The sequence below is a fragment of the Patagioenas fasciata genome, chromosome 3, assembly GCF_037038585.1.
Source record: "Patagioenas fasciata isolate bPatFas1 chromosome 3, bPatFas1.hap1, whole genome shotgun sequence".
Taxonomy (NCBI): Eukaryota; Metazoa; Chordata; class Aves; order Columbiformes; family Columbidae; genus Patagioenas; species Patagioenas fasciata.
Genome location: NC_092522.1, coordinates 22,514,846 through 22,532,955, shown reverse-complemented (window position 1 = coordinate 22,532,955; position 18,110 = coordinate 22,514,846). Strand labels below are relative to the sequence as shown.

Here is an 18,110-nt window from a genome sequence, read left to right as displayed (position 1 = left end):
ATGCAGGTGGGGGTTTCTTGCCCTGTACTCTCACACTCTTTTGATGTGCATTTTGGAGAGGCAAAGGGGACACAGAGAGGCTGGAGTCCTTATTATACAGAAAGGATAAGGAAAGTTTAAATGGAACACAAGCTAATATTTTCTTCCCCCAAAAAGAGTTGGGAGAACTTCTGTGGTATTCATCTGAAAATATTCCTGTTATTTCTTTCCTGGACTGTCTAACAAAGACAAGAACCAGCTGGGAAACAGCCACCTAAATATTTTCTTCTGCACTAAAAACAAAAAACCAAACCAATCAAACAAAAAAACACACAACAACAACAAAAACCCAACCAACCAATCAAAAAACGCCATGAAACACTATGTAGAGATATAGGCAAATTAAGCTGCATTTTTGCTTTCAAGTATAATCCTTCCCTCAAACTTACAACTTCTTCAAGATAGTCTTGTGTATCTGTCTTCACCATGAACAACCATTAGAATAACAATTGTGCTTTCCATTAGAGAGCATACTTTTCAGCTTCTACTTTAAAAATCACGTAGGATAACAACTCTAAGGTAATTAAGTCTGGCAGCTCATAATTGAATTGCTGGAAGACAAAAATGTCACAGCTCTTCAAAACTCATTTCAGCGTATTTTAACATAACAAAGACACTTGAGACATGAGCTATACTAGAAAGTTCAGTAGGTTACACTTTCAAATTTTTAAGCCAATATGCTCTATTGATAAGAATTTTAATGCAAATCCAGCTATAGCCTGAACAAAGACGCTTTATGCCGAAGTATTTATATCCCTACCTACAGAAGCAGCTGTGGCAGCAGAAACGCTTCCATGCCAATATAAATGTGTACAGATTCCCCCAGCGCTGCTTTAACTCTACTCCAATTGAGTTAAGTGCTAAAATTTTCTAGGCTTAGTGACACCAATATTTTACTTCACGGTAGCTGATCCATCATAGCTGTCTGTGTGCGCGCTCTTAGCCCGTGGCAAAGGCAAGATAATGTGAGTTGGTTTGCCCTGCTTCGTTGAAAACTAAGATGACTCAAATCACTTTGCATTTGCTTCAGGCGAAGCGCGTATACATGGGCAGCTATAATGGATCAACTGACGTGCACTAAAAGATTGGTGGGGCTCAGCCCAGTGCTGAAATAGAGCACAAGTTGTTTTTTTATTTTCCCCTGGCACTTAACACAACAAGGGCCAAATCTAACTTGAGCCTTTGAGAGCCACAACACGCGAGTGAGCGGACGAGTGAAGAACAACAACTAAAGCTCCTACATCTTGCAATCTCTTCAAGAGCAATGTTAGCTACAAAATAACTTGAACACAGAGGTGAAAGTCTGGACAGTTACCTGGTTATCTCTGCTCCTAACTATTCCAGGTTTGCTTATTCTCCTTTTTCCTTTATCCCCTTGTCCTTTCCTAACCTGTTCCTGTCCCAGTCCACCCCAGCTGTAATTCCCTGCTTTAGAAGTCCCAGTGAGCCTTCTTAAAAATGTTAAGCCTTCAAAATATGTCCACCAATGGTGCCTGTAGCACCTACATGCTTTACATTTGTACACTGAACTACTGTGTTATTTGTCTTTTCTGTCTGCATGAAGCAAAACCAAGGTGAACATTATCTCAAGTAGCACCCATGTGCTGGCACTAACTCCTTTGGTTACGCCCTCTCATTTTTCCATCAATTTATCTGACAGTCCTCAAATTAAACCCAAATGTCAATTTATTTTCCATGTAGATGTCAAGGCACTAAAATACAAATAATACTGCAAGCCCACCAATAATTAAAATCCTGTTTAAAACAAAACACACACGAACTGTCCATCAGTAAAATACATCTCTATTTCCAGTGAAGCCTTACTGCTTCATATCACAACAAAGGTTTTACGAATGAAACTATTAAGATAAAAAATAAAATAAAAAGTATGCAACTAACTTCTAGTGATTATCTGGTCATCTGACATCACTGTGTATGTTCCTTGGTACCTACTCAAACAGCTTGCATCCCTCCCACGGTGTGTGCTGAACACAACTGCATTGTAACCTGTATCACTTCCGATGCTGTTCCTTATTAATCGAGAAGAGGTGAGAATATAAAATGTACGTATCTATTACAAGTACTGTAGAGAAGCCCTGTCTTGTCAGACTACGCAGGAAACTGTCAATGCCATTAGAAATTCTCCTTGAACACTGACACTGCAGAACGTGTCAGTAGTTTCTGATGATGTCAGATGAGAAACTGCAGCAACAGCTCAGGGCAGAGCAGCGCTCCCGCGAGACGCCGACTTTGGCAAGTTGTACTGAAACGCTGCAAGAATGTTTCTGAAATTGAGATTACTGAAATGTAATACCTCTTGTTTTGAAAACTTCACTGCAGACAATTTATCAAGCCAAAGCTATGGTTCCAGGAAGAAGGGACTGTCTGTTTTTCTTTGGGCTGTTTTTTAAGGCTCACCTTTAACTGATTCATAGCTTTTTCATACATTGGAATGCAAAGAATTAATAACTTAAGAACTAGGTAAGTGACTCAATGTTTTGCCTTGAAATACTGACTCCTCTGATTTTAATTATAATGAACTAAAAAATAACTGCCTACTTGTAATACAGACTTATTAAACCTGATAGCTTTATACTTTTAATCTACAAAGTGGGCAACAAGGTCTCGGGAGTTATTTCCATTCCAAGCTTTGCCCTTCACCCATTTATACCACTGGGATTGGTATAATCTCTCATGGGCCTATTTTTACACCCAAACTGGGGTAATACTTCTAACAAAGGTGCAATGCTTAATACTCACATGGTTTTCAGTGACATGGAAATTAAAGGGTTCTATTATAATCCTTATCTTACACATAATTTTAAATTAAATGCTTGTAAAAAAATCATTTGAAAGATCAGAAAAAATGTGCTGAAAGCAATACTGTATATTCATTCAACTATTTCTCCAGCTCAAGGCAAAATTACCATTACATAATGATTTATTAAACGTTACATTTAGACAATATATCAGCTCTTCCATAACCCCATACTTTTGACTATGTACAACTAATTCATGTCATTCTGTGAAAAGACGAAACTGAAAGGCGTGATGAAAGTAGCTGTTTCAGTTTCCACAGATATAATTTAAATGATCAAGATCTAAAGTATCAACTATAGCTGCAGTCCACTGAAACTGTCCAGTTGATTTCCAAGTTATCTTCTTGCCTTTACAAGCTTATAAAACAAAGAACACTTTTACCTGAAATCACCAGACACAATTTAACAACAACAAAAACTGACACTTATGAAAAGTCTATCACATAACACAGTGGGGGGGCATTAGACATACGTAGGAAAAATTCTGCTCTTACTGATGAGACTGAAGGTTGTCCACTTTGGGCACCATCTTCTGCTTTATCACAGCACCAGCAAACTTCATGTAGATTCATGATTAGATCTCTTCCGCCAATCTTAATTTAACCCAAGGTTTCACTTTCCAATTCTCCCCTAATTATGCGGCTATACAGAATACTTTATTGTTGCAAGAGTCTGCCACTCAAAACACAAACCAACTGAACACAGGCATGCGTATGTCTAAGGCCTCTTTTCAGATATACTATGGTAGAATAGAAGCTGAACATTTATGATTTTAGACTATCAATCTATGGCTCAAGTGAAGGACATACTTTAGCTGGATTCCTCTCCTGTGACTAATAACAGTCTACTAAAAAATAAGCTAAAAATCACAACATTGCAATCAATGTACTCAAAGCCCATACACAGCGGAGGGTGTTTAGGGATCTGACATATAAATAGTTGTTAATAGCACTACAGATCCAGGCCCCCAATCTACTGCCAGGAATTGTCATCCTGTAACACAAACACCAGGAGTAAACTTCTGCCTGTGTCACCTCCACCATCACAGCCCCCAAAGTGGAGTATGAGCCCAGAATTTAATTAGTAGATTCAGCTACTGTGTCAGACTATGAACCGAGATGGCATCGTCATCTGCTACATCGATCTGCCACAGCTCCACCTGCTTGAGCCTGCTCATCAAATCTATTAGATGTGCTCAGTTTTCACAAAGAACTGAGAATTTGAGGGGAAACCCTAAGCAATTCCTGACACCCTTTCAGGAACTAAATTTTGCTAAGCATGACAGCATCCAAGCTCCTGAAGCTGACCTTCCAATTTTATCAAAGGCATTAACAAGCATACATACAAATGTTTTGCTAAAATATAGATAGATATACATGCTACTTTTGAAGAGATAAACATATGAACCTTCCAGACTATACTCCTGATTCCATCTTCCATCATTGCTTTAAAAAGTTGCATTTGCAGTTGATTCAAACATTTCAAAACATCTCTGCTGTACTATGACGATAAAACATTTATCTAAATACGTATTTTCTCACTTCCTGTAACATTAAGAGAGATGCCTTTTGTCAAGTAAAATTGACCTTAATATTTGACTGTTAGGGAAAAAAGTATGTTACCTAGGTGCAGCTCTTACTTAAGAGGACTGAAGGCCCAGCAAGGAAATGCAATAACAGTGCAACAATATGATAGTTTCTCTGTATGGAATTCTGCCAAAATTATCTGTTCAGATAAATGGCCTGACAAAAGGGAGCCATAAATAAGGTTACTCTTTCGACATCATAAAGTTGACGCATATCCTGCCCAAACTAGTTTTGTATAAAACAGCAAATAAATCTAAGAGATAAATAAAATGCAAAGAGATGCTTTTATATCAGATAAGTCTGCTCATTTATTCAGAAACCATTTGTGCGGCAATTTTTGGCCTATCCGAAACAATTTCACTGAATATGTGCAACTCACATCCCTTTCCAGCCTATATCACTATACATACCAATTATTTCATATCCTGTAAAGCATATTTGCGTAAACAAGTTCAATATAAAACTACAGTTGAAACTACAGTTATTAAAATGAACCATCAACTTTGCAATTGCCTACGGGGCTTTTTCTTTTCTTTCCTTTTTATTTTTTTAATCTTCTCAATAGTATAAACTGGATAATGAAGAAAGAAGCCTGATGAGAGCATTTGCAATGTGGGGCAAAACACCAAAACCAAAGCGTTGCAAGAGACTTTGAAAAGATTCATAAAATCTTTTTCCATAATTTTGAAAAATGCTTTCCGTATGTAAATCAGAAATATTTTTACCTATAAGCAACAGCAGCACGTGTAGTATTTTTAAAAACCAATACTTAAGCATGTAGTCCAGGCATCCTCCAGGAGATTTATGGTTCAGTCACTCAATATGCCACGTATTTTACATTTTATTTTTTTTAGATACAGAAATAGAATTCAAGCCTTTGTCATTTCATAGGGTATGTACAGTGGGCAAAATTTAAACTGGGCAAAATTTAAACATATTTTCCTTTCAAATTAAAGGGTTCAGTGACCTACCAAATCCCGGAATGCTTTTGAGACTGGATTTGAGACAGATTTTTTCAAGTCTGAGGTAGCTGTATCGCAGCAGGCAGTTCCACAGGAACATCCAGTCCATTCGTGTGCGGTGGTTCATGATAATGACACTTCTTTCTCCAGGAACAAATCCATCACCAGTGACAACCACCTTGGCACCAAACACCATCTCCAGCAAGGCCTAGAAATAATATCTCAATATTATGGCTTTACTCCCAGACGAAAAGCATCATCCTATTAGCAGTAAAAATTAATTTGGATTATATCACTTCACTCATTCATTCACATTATCTCTGCTAAACAAACTTCTAGCTGTTTTCTAATAAAGCAGACAACTTTTCCACACTAACAGTCAGCTGTTTAATGGAAAAGGAAACAACAACTGAATAGAACTTCCTAAAAAGTACTCTTTTATGATGTCTAACATTAAATTTACTTTTCCCCTGTTTTTCCCAGAATACTATCAATGTAGGAATAAGAGTAAGGGAAGCAGCATGGATTAAAATTTGGTAGGTAAAATCTAATGACTGGCTGGTTGCATAAATAATCTATTGCTCAATACTGTCAGGGCTGGGAAGGCATTAGAAGCTGCCTTGCTTTCTGTTTGGGTCCCAGTAATCAACATTTATGTGCTCGACATACACCTGCAAAAATGGCTAGAAAATAATGGCAAAAGAAGCAGTTGAGAGGCACTCCAAACAAGCTTGGATACAGCACAGTGATACAGACCTAGGCCTGTGCAACTCTACGGTGCTAGCTTGAAGCCTGGACCTCCAGCCCATAGTTAGCAAAAAGCATCAACCACCAAACGCTGGTACATGGTCATCTCAGAAGTTCCATCCCAAAACACAGAATAAGCCTCAGACTTGGAAGGACACAAACAAGAGGCTGGGAAAACACCTTTCCTCATTTTGCCTGAAAATCCATTGATGTTAGAAGTTCACATAGAAAACACGTTTCTTGTTTTACCAACCATGTGGCTCTGAAGGGTCAAGTTATAAACCACAAGTTCCTGGTTTATCAAAAGAGAAAAAAAAAAACAGGTGAGAGCTACACGGCATGTTTAAGAGGGTCTGGTTTCATAACCTGGGCAGCTGGACAATAAACATGTAACTGTAGATTAGTTGCACATAACATCAGAGCCCAAAGGAATGCTCTGGTCATGTTCACACCACTGAAGTCTCTGAACCTCCAAAATGAGGTGGCCACATTCAAATTGTCTATTGAAAATAGTTTCTGACCCATAACCGTTCCCAAATCATACAAGAGAGTGTAGGCATGAGTGCTGGTTAGTTACAGCAAAAGACCAGGACCAGGCAAATAACTCAAAAACACGGATGACTGTAGGATAGTGTCTTTCAGCCTTTTAATACCTGGTGGAAACACAGTGGAAAGGTACAAAATCCCCAGAAAGACAGGAAGACAACAGATATTACCTAGAGGTTAGGGCCATGGCTATGACACTGTTGAACTCAGTTAACCCAGAAAAAGAAACCACAAAACATGATTGGACATCTAGAAGAATAAACCTAACAATCAGCCTTAACATAAAAAAATTGAGGCACTTCAAATTACCTCCTTATCATCTCTTCCCCATACTTCCTCCAGAAAAATACAAAAAATAGCAAAGTCTGGGGATTTAAACAGAGCTTTAGGAAGTAAAACAACTTTCTGTTCTGTTCTTATTTCTATCATCTCTGTGCCAGACCCTCAAAGAACACAAATTTTTCAGTTTAAGTCACCTGTAAAACTGGAATGTCATTCTCATAATTGCAAATGGCTTGAGATCTCAGAATGAAAAACATTATACAGGCCAAATATCAAGACTTAATAACTCAGCTCACTTATTCTGGCAAATGTGTTTGCTATCAGGAGTAACTATGGATTACTGCAAAAGCAAAAGAGGACAGATAGCTTAAAATGGTAAAGTTATCTTTTCAGAAAACCAAGAGTCAGACATTTGATAGTGTAATAACAATCTTATACATACTTAACATCTAGTTAAACACAATAATGAACAGATGTCCTGTTTGACATACCCTAATGCTAGTGTAAGACAAACTATACTGAAAGTTAAGACCCACTCACTACTGACTCTGCTAGAAAAGAAATAATGTGTGACAGAGGAGTGAGGAAGGTGGAAGTTTCTTATATCTACAGAAGTCAGGCTTAGAGCTTCCCTGTTGGAGCCCAACTGGTCCAACATTACTTTATTGTTTGGAGACACAAATCCAAGTACCTGCTTCTCCTGACTAAGAATGGCGCAATGTAAGGACAAAAAACTAACACAGATGAGGTCTGAGCCTCAAAAAGGTTGGGTGCACAATCTTTTTCAGAGCCCTTTCCTGAACCCAAATCCCCACTATACTTACAAGACAGAATTATTTTCACAAAAAAATACTAAAATTATTTTTGTTTAAGTCAAGTATGGCCTGAAATCAAACTTCTAGACTGCACGAGTTATCACAAACTAGTTGTAATAATCCAGAACTATAAAGCCTGGTGGCTAACCAAACAAAAGCCAGTATTTGATCTGGGGCAGTTTGCAATTTTAGAAAAACTGGGAGACAATTTGGCAGAAAGGGTCAATTTTTGACGCTATCAGTACTCAGCTAAATTTCATCATGGCAAGAAATAACAATCCCTCTATTCCCTTTACCGGTAATTATTTCCTCTCTCCTAATGTCCTTGCATTTAGTAATAATGAAAATGACAGAAGTTTTAGAAGATGAAACGGCTCAAACTCCTTTAAAACACACAAGACCAAAACAGAGAGAGTAGAAACTGTTTGATATATAAAGATAAATCTTCCTTTATGCTACAAGATATGTATTTCTGCACACCAATATAGCACTTTACTTCAGAAAAAGTCAAACAAATCTTTAAAGGCCTAGAGGAACAAAGTCCCTTCGTTTTTAGAGAACAGATGAAAAGATAGATTCATACTGCCTTTCCTCAGGAACAATTCAGGGAAGAGCTTTGTTATGGATTTTCAGACTCCTACAGCTATAAAGTTGAAGCAGCATAAGTGAGGAAGACTTCATTTCTACAGGAAGTTCTTCTGTTTCACCTGAAATGATTTGTCTCCAATTCAACTACAAGGACTATATGCTAAGAGGATTAAGTAAGGGAACAATGAAGGTCAGCAACAATGTACCAGACAGTGAATAATTTTCCGAATTAGATAGTTGGAGCACAGTCGAAAGAGTTTATAAGATGACTCATTTAGGAAGTTTGTAATTTAAAAATTCTCCTGCTTACTAGTTGTTCACCTACTCTTCTCTGATCAGAATCTAACTGACACTCGATGAAGATGGCATGAAAAGGCCTTTTCAAAAGTACAATTAAGACACGGCTGTTTAACATCTTTGTTGGCAATAGGGACATAGGGACCGAGTGCATCCGCAGCAAAGCTGTTGATGCCATCAAACTGTGCAGTGCAGTCAACACACTGCAGGGAAGGGATACCATCCAGGGAGACCTGGACAGATTGGAGAGGTGCACCTGTGCAAACCTAATGAGGTTCAACAAGGCCAAGTGCACATGGGCTGAAGTAATCCCAAGCACAAATACAGGCTGGGTGGAGAACGGATTGAGAACAGCCCTGAGGAGAAAGAATTGGGAGTGTTAGTGGACGAGAAATTCAACATGACCTGGCAACACACACCTGCAGCCCAGAAAGTCAAACATATCCTGAGCTATATCAAAAGAAGTGTGACCAGTAGGTTGAAGGAGGTGATTCTCCCTCTCTACTCCTCCCACCTGCAGTTCTGTGTCCAGCTCTGGGTTCCCAATGTAAGAAGCACATGGACCTGTTGGAGCGAGCCCAGAGGAGGGCCATAAAGATGATCGGAGAGCTGAAACACTTCTCCTGTGAGAACAGGTTGAGACACTGGGGCTGTTCAGTCTGGAGATGAGAAGGCTCTGGGGAGACCTTCTAGCAGCCTTCCAGTACCTAAAGGGGACCTACAAGAAAGCTGGAGAGGGACTTTTTCCAAGAGCATGTAGTGACAGGCCAAGGAGTAACAGTTTCAAACTGAAAGAAGGCAGATTTAGATTAGATATGAGGAAGAAATTCTTCATTATGAGGGTGGTGAGGCACTGGAACAAGACTGCCAAGAAAAGCTGCAGATGTCCTGGGAGTGCTCAAGGCCAGATTGGATGTGGTTTCAAGCAACCTGGTCCAGTGGAAGGTATCCTTGTGTCCCTGCCTATGGCAGGGGGGTTGGAACTAGACGGTCTTTAAGGTCCCTTCCAACCCAAACAATCCCATAATTCAATGACTACCTTACATATAAACTGTCGAAGAAGAGGGGGACTGTAAACAGGCACACAATTTGCAACACTGAGCTAAAATCTAAGCCTCCGCAAATAGAATGTTAAGAACCGTTTTGACAAAAGCATAAAAAACTTTTAAAAATAAAATTGAAAGTGTTAGTGAGCAAACTAAATCATGGGATTATGAACATTTTCCCAATACTTGGCTCAAACTGCAACTTACCACTGGGAGTGTGAGCCAAGTGGCCACAACGCGATTGGTGATCCAGCGATACCAGGCCGGTGAGATAAACATCAAAGGTAGAAGAGGACCAAGCATGAATATGCTTCCAAAAAAACTTCCCAAGAACAGTGCAAGCACAAAGTATATCCCTTTCCATGACACCATGGCTCTGAAAGAGAAAGTTGGCATTATGTTAGAGATAAACTGAAAGTAACTACATAAGTTTTCAAGTCCGTAGGTCCAGTCTGAGGTGATATTCACCTTCTTTTTTCAAAGGCTAACAACACATGATGACAGTAAATGCAACCAAAACATTTTACCTCACAAGCAGCAGTAAGAGCACAGCTTTATAAACACAATGATTTGTATTGGGATGTTAAAGGGGTCATGAAAGTATCAGCCACATCATAATTTCTTCTACTTTTTACAACATGAAGTTCCACTCTCAAATCTTCAGCAAGCTATTTTTATTATGGAAAGGTACAAAGGGCTATATAACAGAATACCTCTTATCTTAAACTTTTCAGCCATTATTTCTGCCATTGGCAAAGAACTAATGTTAGCATTTTCTGAAGATGAGGAATTTGCTTTTCTCTCTCTCCATTTTGTTTATTCTCACTAACCTCAGTGTTGCAGAATCTTATCCTCCTCATCTAAGAAGGGTCTATGTGCGACCTCCTTCAGAAACCACTCAAACCTTGCAAGACCGATCAGCCTTTTCAAACACCGTTTCCCTTTCCATCACAACACAGGGCAGGCAAGTAGTGCCTGAAACCTCATGACTCACCCACCCTGGCTCAAAGAATTTGCGGTTATTTTCCAGCTTATTCCACCAAAAAGCCAATAGCCTTTGGTGTTTAAGACAGTAGTCTAGACTTGAAATATTTCATTGTCTGTGCTATCAGCTGGACTCCCTTATTATAAATTGAAATGTACAGTGCATGGAGCTTCTTAATGCATTATGGCAGAACACTCAGCAATCCTCCGAGCGTCTGTAATAGCTACAAGCTTTCACAATTTAGCAGCTACAACCAGCTATGACAAAGCAAATGTGGAAATATCAATTCTCTAAATTAGGGCCTAAAAATAGACTGTTTTCATCTATTTAAGGCTCAACCAACTGTTTATAAAATCAAAGGTTAGGTAGAAGTCACTTTTCAGTCACTTTACCAAATTCTTTATTTGACAGGCTATTTTAGAAATTATAAGAGCTCAGAGAGACAAGACTTCAGGACAAGAAAAACAGGAAGCTGCTGTTTTTAATTTTAAAATGAGCAATGGAAAAGTAATCCGTTAAGCCTTGTGTACTGTAACATACAAGATTTATCTCAAGCATGTTTTGAGCAATGTCCATAGCAATAATGTTTGCACAGCAAAGTATTCAAAAGTCAAGAAATGGCAATGCTAGTGTTGCTGGCACATGAATTTGCTTCTGTGACTTGATGTTGACAAGTAACAAGAAAGTAGCTCTATTCCGGGATACTTTTAGGTTTAGACAATTTCATAAACTGTAGATATTTGGAGGAAGGCCAAGAGAAGAGGCCATGCAAATTTGCTAATTTAAGGAGCATATAGGAAGCTGTATCTAGCCTGACTTTGTAGCATAGCAAAAACAAAGTAACACCAAATACAAATGTTTGCTGATAGCTGTATCAGAAAGATTTAAACACAATGAAAACTGAATTCAAACAAATACACATTATTTACATCCTGGAATACAGACCCTCTTTTTCCTGCCAAAAGCAGGAACTAAATAACCAGCTGTCCGCATACACATGCACTAAGTAGGATCAATTTGACATATCAAAGGATCTTAATAAGCACTGCACTGAAGAAACAATGTTGCAACTGCCTTCTTGTATTTGTTACTGCAAATCTCTGTTGGGAGAGTCTGAAATAAAGGCAGTAGAAGACAAAAGAAAAAACCCAGAGAAGGACAGCAGCAACAGAATGAAAAGCATTAACTGCAGAAGGACTAGAAGGCCTTCTCCTGACACACCAAGATTTGAGACCTACTGCTAAAGGTATGTCCTGGTTTTGTTAAAAACAAGTTTCTCTTTCAGTGAATTTGCCTGTCAGCTAAAGCCTTCATATTAGCTGCATTTTCCTGGAGTACCAGATACAAGTTTTGGTAAACACAGCAATGAAATGTGAGGTTATTGATAAGCACGGATGCACCTCTCGCGAGACAGGCAACGAGAAAACAGGCGACCAAGAAACTGAACAAATGAGTATAACATCTCATTCACATGAATATTTTATATTACAGTGGGAGATCACGAGGATCTCACCCCTTTTTTTCCCTTTTGCTTATGGCCGACATTAGGAGGGGACCTTGTGGGTCGTCCCTGTGAACTGAGGCCTAGTGACAGACTGAATCCAGCTCCGGTTGGCTGCAGAGTCCAATCCAGGACTCTGGGTGCCAGCTCTGCAGTTGCTGAGACTTACAAGATTGGTTTTGTATATTTTGTATTATTTTCTCTATTCTTATTAGTAGCATTAGCAAAACATTTTTAATTTTTCCAACTCTCTTCTCTCTGTCCTTCTCTCCCTCCCAATCGCCTGTCCTGAGTGGGAAGGGGAAGAGGGAGGGGCAAAAGCGGGAAGCGGGGGAGAAGGAGGTTAACAATACATCTGCCAGGGTTTTATTGTCACCTCGGAATCAAAACTCTCGACAAGGTAGCAGAGAGGATAAAACTCAATGTGCTTGATCTCATCAAGCATTTCTTGAGGAACACACACAGTAAAACGACTGGAAACATCTATGGACAGCTTGCAGACAGGTATAACCCAGTAGCAAACACAGAACTCGAGTCCATATAGCTTCAGCCAGCAGCTCTGGTCCCCTGCAAGGCTGCTCAGAGCCACCGGTTATCAACTCAGATGCAATGACACCCACCAGACAGACAGACAGACACACACCCATGCTCCAAGCAGCTGCCAGACAACACAGAGGTGCACGTTCCTGTTCCAAAGACTTGACTGCTGCACACAGGTAACCACAGAGTTAATGGGAGAAGACATCGCTCTGTCATCCTCCTAGGCTCATAGGAAAACAATGTAGGTCACTCATTTACAAGCCGAGCTTTTCACAGTTTACACTGGTCCTTCCCTCAAATTATAGTGCAGATCCAAATATTTAAGAAAAAAATTCTTCTCTGTAGCTTATGTGAAAAACTGTCTTGTAAACATTTTTGGGGTTGTTTTTGTTGGTTTTTTTTTTAGACAAAGGTATCTGAGTTATGGAAAAGACTTGAGGAAGTTCTGAAGCTTCTCTTGTTCAACCTGCACCCCAGCAGTAATTTTTTTTAACATTATACTATGTACATATATAAATTATACTGCATTCCACTGGGTCAAAACCTACAGTATTTATTTCTAGACACGAAAGATACCATGTGTGTTTTTAATTGATGTCATTTATCTCTCTTGCAGCCACATTTTTGAAATGTGATACAGACCATATTTTGCTCACTGCTTATATATATATCTTTACACATGTACTTATCTAGAATAACAAATAGACTTTATCTCTGAATCACCTCCACGACAAAAAAGTACATACCATGCAAAGAAGTATCAGAGCAGAAAAACAACTCTTAATGAATTTGAGCAAAACTGCAAAACGAGAAGCCTGTGACCATGCGAAGAACTTGCGGCAGGGAGTAAACACCCAGCTGGCCTTCTGAAAACAGCGCTCAGCAAACTCATTTTAGTAACAAGGTGAAATTGTTAACACACTCAAGGCATTTGTTTACATTTGTGGGTCCACGGTGGAGTGCACAGCCCAGACAATAGGTAACATGATTTAAAATGCATCTGCTTACACATGTCAATTGAGAAGCATTTATATATACTCTCATTTTAGCCGACAGTCAAGGATGGGCATTCATCACAGAAGCTGCTGAGCAGATCAGCTGCCACCAGCACATGCCCTGTGCCAGTCAGCAGAAGTGGTGCGTGTTGCTCTGCCTGTGGGTAGAGCAGAGAGGAGGCTGGAGCCCCAGGCTGGATGTGACACACTCATCAGACCAAGTGTCTCGCTGAAGCCATGTGCCCTCTCTGTCTAACTCAAGGGGTGCCATAGGGAGCCAAGCTCCAGCACCTCGGCAGCTAGGGGTACAGTGCTCAAGTTAGTAAATTGTATAGAGCCAGCTCTGGTCAGACAAAATAATCAGTCACAACTTTGCGTCCCACTAAAGTTTTGGTACAGTTTGGGGATTGCCCATTTCTGACGCGGTACGGTCATAGTCACACAGTGCTGCAACTCGCCTAACAAATCCTCTTTTGCTTGTCCTTCCTCAGCTTGGTACCCTCACCTTCACCCCTTCCCAACAGCAACCCCTCTCCCAACCCCACATCTCCCACCCTGAGGCAGCAGCCCATCTCTCCTGGCTTGTATCAGGAAGAGCGTGGTCAGCAGGACTAGAGAATTAATTGTCCCCATGTAGTCAGCACTGGTGAGGCCCCACCTTGAACCCTGTGTTCAGTTTTGGGCCCCTCACTACAGGAAAGACACTGAGGTGCTGGAGAGAGTTCAGAGAAGGGCAACGAAGCTGGTGAGGGGTCTGGAGCACAAGTGTGATGAGGAGTGGCTGAGGGAACTGGGGCTGTTCAGCCTGGAGAAAAGGAGGCTGAGGGGAGACCTTATCGCTGTCTGCAACTGCCTGAAAGGAGGTTGTAGCATGGAGGGGGTTGGGCTCTTCTCACAAGTGATAGGACAAGATGAAACGGGCTCAAGTTGTGCCAGAGGAGGTTTAGATTGGATAGTAGGAAAAATTCATTCACAGAAAGGGTTGTCAGGCATTGGAACAGGCTGCCCAGGGCAGTGGTTGAGTCACCGTCTCTGGAGGCATTTAAAACACATGTAGATGAGGCTCGTCAGGACATCATTCAGTGTTACATTTAAGTTATGGTTGGACTATATGATCTTGAGGGTCTCTTCCAACCAAAATGATTCTATGATTCTCTAATACTCCTCCCACAGACACTCCATTCCCCCCCCCACTTTGCAATACCAGCTTGTCTGGGCAGGAATAAAGCAGCGTCCTCCAACAAGTGGCCACACACCCTGTCGAAAAGGAAAGCTGGCACACAGGCCCAGCTACCGAGGCTCTGCACACCGGTGACAACCTGTGTTGGCACCACAAGTGCTGTTGTACCCTCTTTATCATCCTGTCAGCCACCTGAGGAATTCCGAGACACCTGCTACCAAAGGCAAGAGGGGATTGACCCTGTTATCATCCTTTTGCATCTCTCAGCCCCTTAAACACCTAGCTTAGAAACAAAATATCTTCACAGATATACGTCAGCTATCCTCAATCTAACATATGCATTCAACAACAGAAGTAACAGCTACAAACCACTGCAAAATATACACCTGGAACTTCAAAACGCCATTAAAAAACTACCAAGTAATCTCAAAGGGAAAGGAATACTTAATAGGGACTCGTAAAATTATCTAAAGCAAATGTGAAAAATCTCAAACCAAAGAAAATTTGAGCTAATTCATGCCAGAGATACCCAATAAATTAACGAAAGGATTAGACAGGAAGGCTGAATAACAACCCAAGCATTTTCAAAGTACAGAGGTATTCCTTTACTGCTGCTGACAACTTGCTCTTCCTAACACAACCACTCTCAGCACTGGATTTAGCAAGTATTATGGTCTTTATTTATCTTAAAGTCACTTTCTATTTGCTGTGTGGGTCAAAGCTGTAGGGAGACACCCAAAAGTATGTCAAGATTTGGGCTGAAAACTTCAAACTGAGAGAAAGACAGCACCCTCATACTGGGGTTGTAGTTCTTCATCTATTCTTGTGGCAGAACTCCAAGTTATTGGGATACTGTACTTTACATGTTTTCGTTGCCATAGCAGAAGGAAAACATGCTTTGTCTCCAGGTAACGGGAAACAGTAATTCTTGAAATACTTTTTTTTTTTTTCACATTTCAGTTAATTTTAAAAATTCTTGTCTAAAATGGGACAAATTGCTCTCCAAAACAGTTGCATTTTTGCAAATTCCATATTTATTATAATATTTATTGAAATTATTCTAATATTCTATGCAAATATAGTGTTTGCATAGTAACAGAAAGCAGAGACACCTTCCTGTGATCAGATTTTGGCTTGTTTTGCTTATTATCTACGTGCTTTTATTCAATGTACAGCTGGAATGACAGACAAACCACATCTTGTTATGATGATGATTTCAAAAGGATTTAAACAGCCTGTTCTCTACAACAAAATTAGCTTTTATTCACAACTGCTCCTATGGCTTATAAACAGGCAAAGAATACAAAATAAGTTTATCTGGCAAAGAACAAAAACGTTCTAAATTAAAGGTTTAGAAGTTTCACAGTAGCCAAGACTCACCACACACGTCCTGTTTCCTTAGCAGTTCCTGGCTAATTCAAAGTTCTCATACAAACAAGCCAATTCGTCTTCCAGGTTCAATATCAAACCAGATTTAACCTACAGCATGGAATTAAGCAATACTACCTGACAAAGCCAGCTGCCTGATAACTAGAGAGATTTTAAGCACTTTGTACTATGCAGTCAGCAAATCAGGTTTTACTACGCTACTGAAAAAAACCCAAAGAAGTGCTCTTTAGAACCAATAAAACACCACACTGGTCAGTATGTTCCCATTCAATCAGCACAGGCAATAAAACTGTTAATTATTCTTCAAGAATCAAATGGGGCGTACTAGGCATTGGGTTTAATTCTTCTTTCAGTCAATTACTAGTGGAAAAGATAATGTTTATCTTCAATTAAAATCAAGCAGAAAATCAGCCAGGGATGCCTTTTCTCTAACAATTCTGCAAGAGAAAGCTGGCATCTAACTGCAAACTGATTGCATTTAGTTCTGCATTTCCCCATAGCATGTCAAATTTAAGAGGTGACCTGGAAATTACAGCTTCCATATTCAGTTTTGCATTTTGAAACATAATTTCCAAGTCAGAAGATACAATTTGCACAACAGTTTTTAAAACCTGTCATCTGGGTGAAGTGAACTGGACTTCAAGGAGGTGGGCAAGAGGAAACAAAGATTTGCCAAATTCCCAGGTGTACTTAAACGAGCCATCAAATGAATGACCCAAACTTTTATTTGTTCACTAGTTTTTTTTAAGGTTACTAAACAAAATCATCTAGAGACGAGAGTAGGCAGCTGGACAATACAAATAATGCTGAGGTCTTGGCAACCACCGAGCAGGTGGCCAAGTGACAAAATGTCAACCAAGCAGACAAAGTTTCAGTGGGAATGACACATCCAAGCAGAACATTTCAAGTCCAGCAAATCAGCAGGTTTTTCTTTCTAAGCATTTTACGGGTTTTATTTGTTTGCCTTGGGTTTTTTTGTTTCCATAATAGCATTTTGAATGAAACTTTTACCAATCATTTTATTCAGAAATTAGTTTCTATGTAGTACAGTACTTTAAAAAGAAACCTGCTTGCAGCAAGCTTGTGTAGACTGACTCAATTGTATTTCCAGATGTGCAACTCATCCCACCTCTTTGATCAAGTGACTTCTCACTTGTGCCTCAGTTAAAAGAACTGCAGAAATAGCAGAGGTTGTATGGAAAGCAACAAGAGAAAGAAGCTGAATTATTAATTGCACAGATATCCGCTTTAATCAGGAGCCCACAAAAAACAGGCAAGAAGCTCCAACGGTGTCCACAGAACTCTATGAACTACATTTTACTTCTGATCCTTCACTCCGACACTTCAGTATTTTAAAGAACACAGAAATATGGCGTGGATCACAATCACAAAAAAACTTGTGAAGAAATATGCACCTGATCATTAAAACTACTTCCCTTTTATTCAGCTATTGCATTTAGAAACCTTTAAGAGATTTAACACGTGTATCATAAAACAATATAGGACAGGACAATAAAAGATAATTATCATCACAAACCACATCCCTGACCCTCTCTAACAGTACTGCAGATATTAGTTTACACATGCAGAAAATAAAAAGTACAATACTTAATGAGTAATTTTTGTAAATATTACAAATAAAATGTGATTATTGCTGCCTCTTACAATTTATGATCTTTTTTATTTGCCAAGACTTAATCTGACTATTATAATTCAATAAAAAATGTAATAGAATATTTAATTTGCTCTTCTGAGTAGCTGTGTCTTTCCAAATGCAAAAAACCTTGCTGAGA

The 18,110-nt window shown here is 39.5% G+C and overlaps 1 protein-coding gene across 6 annotated transcripts in view; it reads right to left on the bottom strand.

Annotated features, from left to right (window-relative positions):
* The window catches only part of LCLAT1 (lysocardiolipin acyltransferase 1), a 128,609-nt gene that overhangs the window by 76,286 nt on the left and 34,213 nt on the right, over positions 1 to 18,110 (bottom strand). For 3 of the 6 annotated variants that reach the window (XM_065833972.2, XM_065833973.2, XM_065833981.2), the window contains 2 exons: positions 9,935 to 10,103; positions 5,416 to 5,614 (listed from right to left, as the gene is read on the bottom strand). In XM_065833972.2, the coding sequence (XP_065690044.1) occupies positions 5,416 to 5,614; positions 9,935 to 10,103 (368 nt within the window). The remainder of the gene's footprint in view (positions 1 to 5,415; positions 5,615 to 9,934; positions 10,104 to 18,110) is intronic. The other 3 variants (XM_065833975.2, XM_065833977.2, XM_071805935.1) reach the window with 1 other exon arrangement.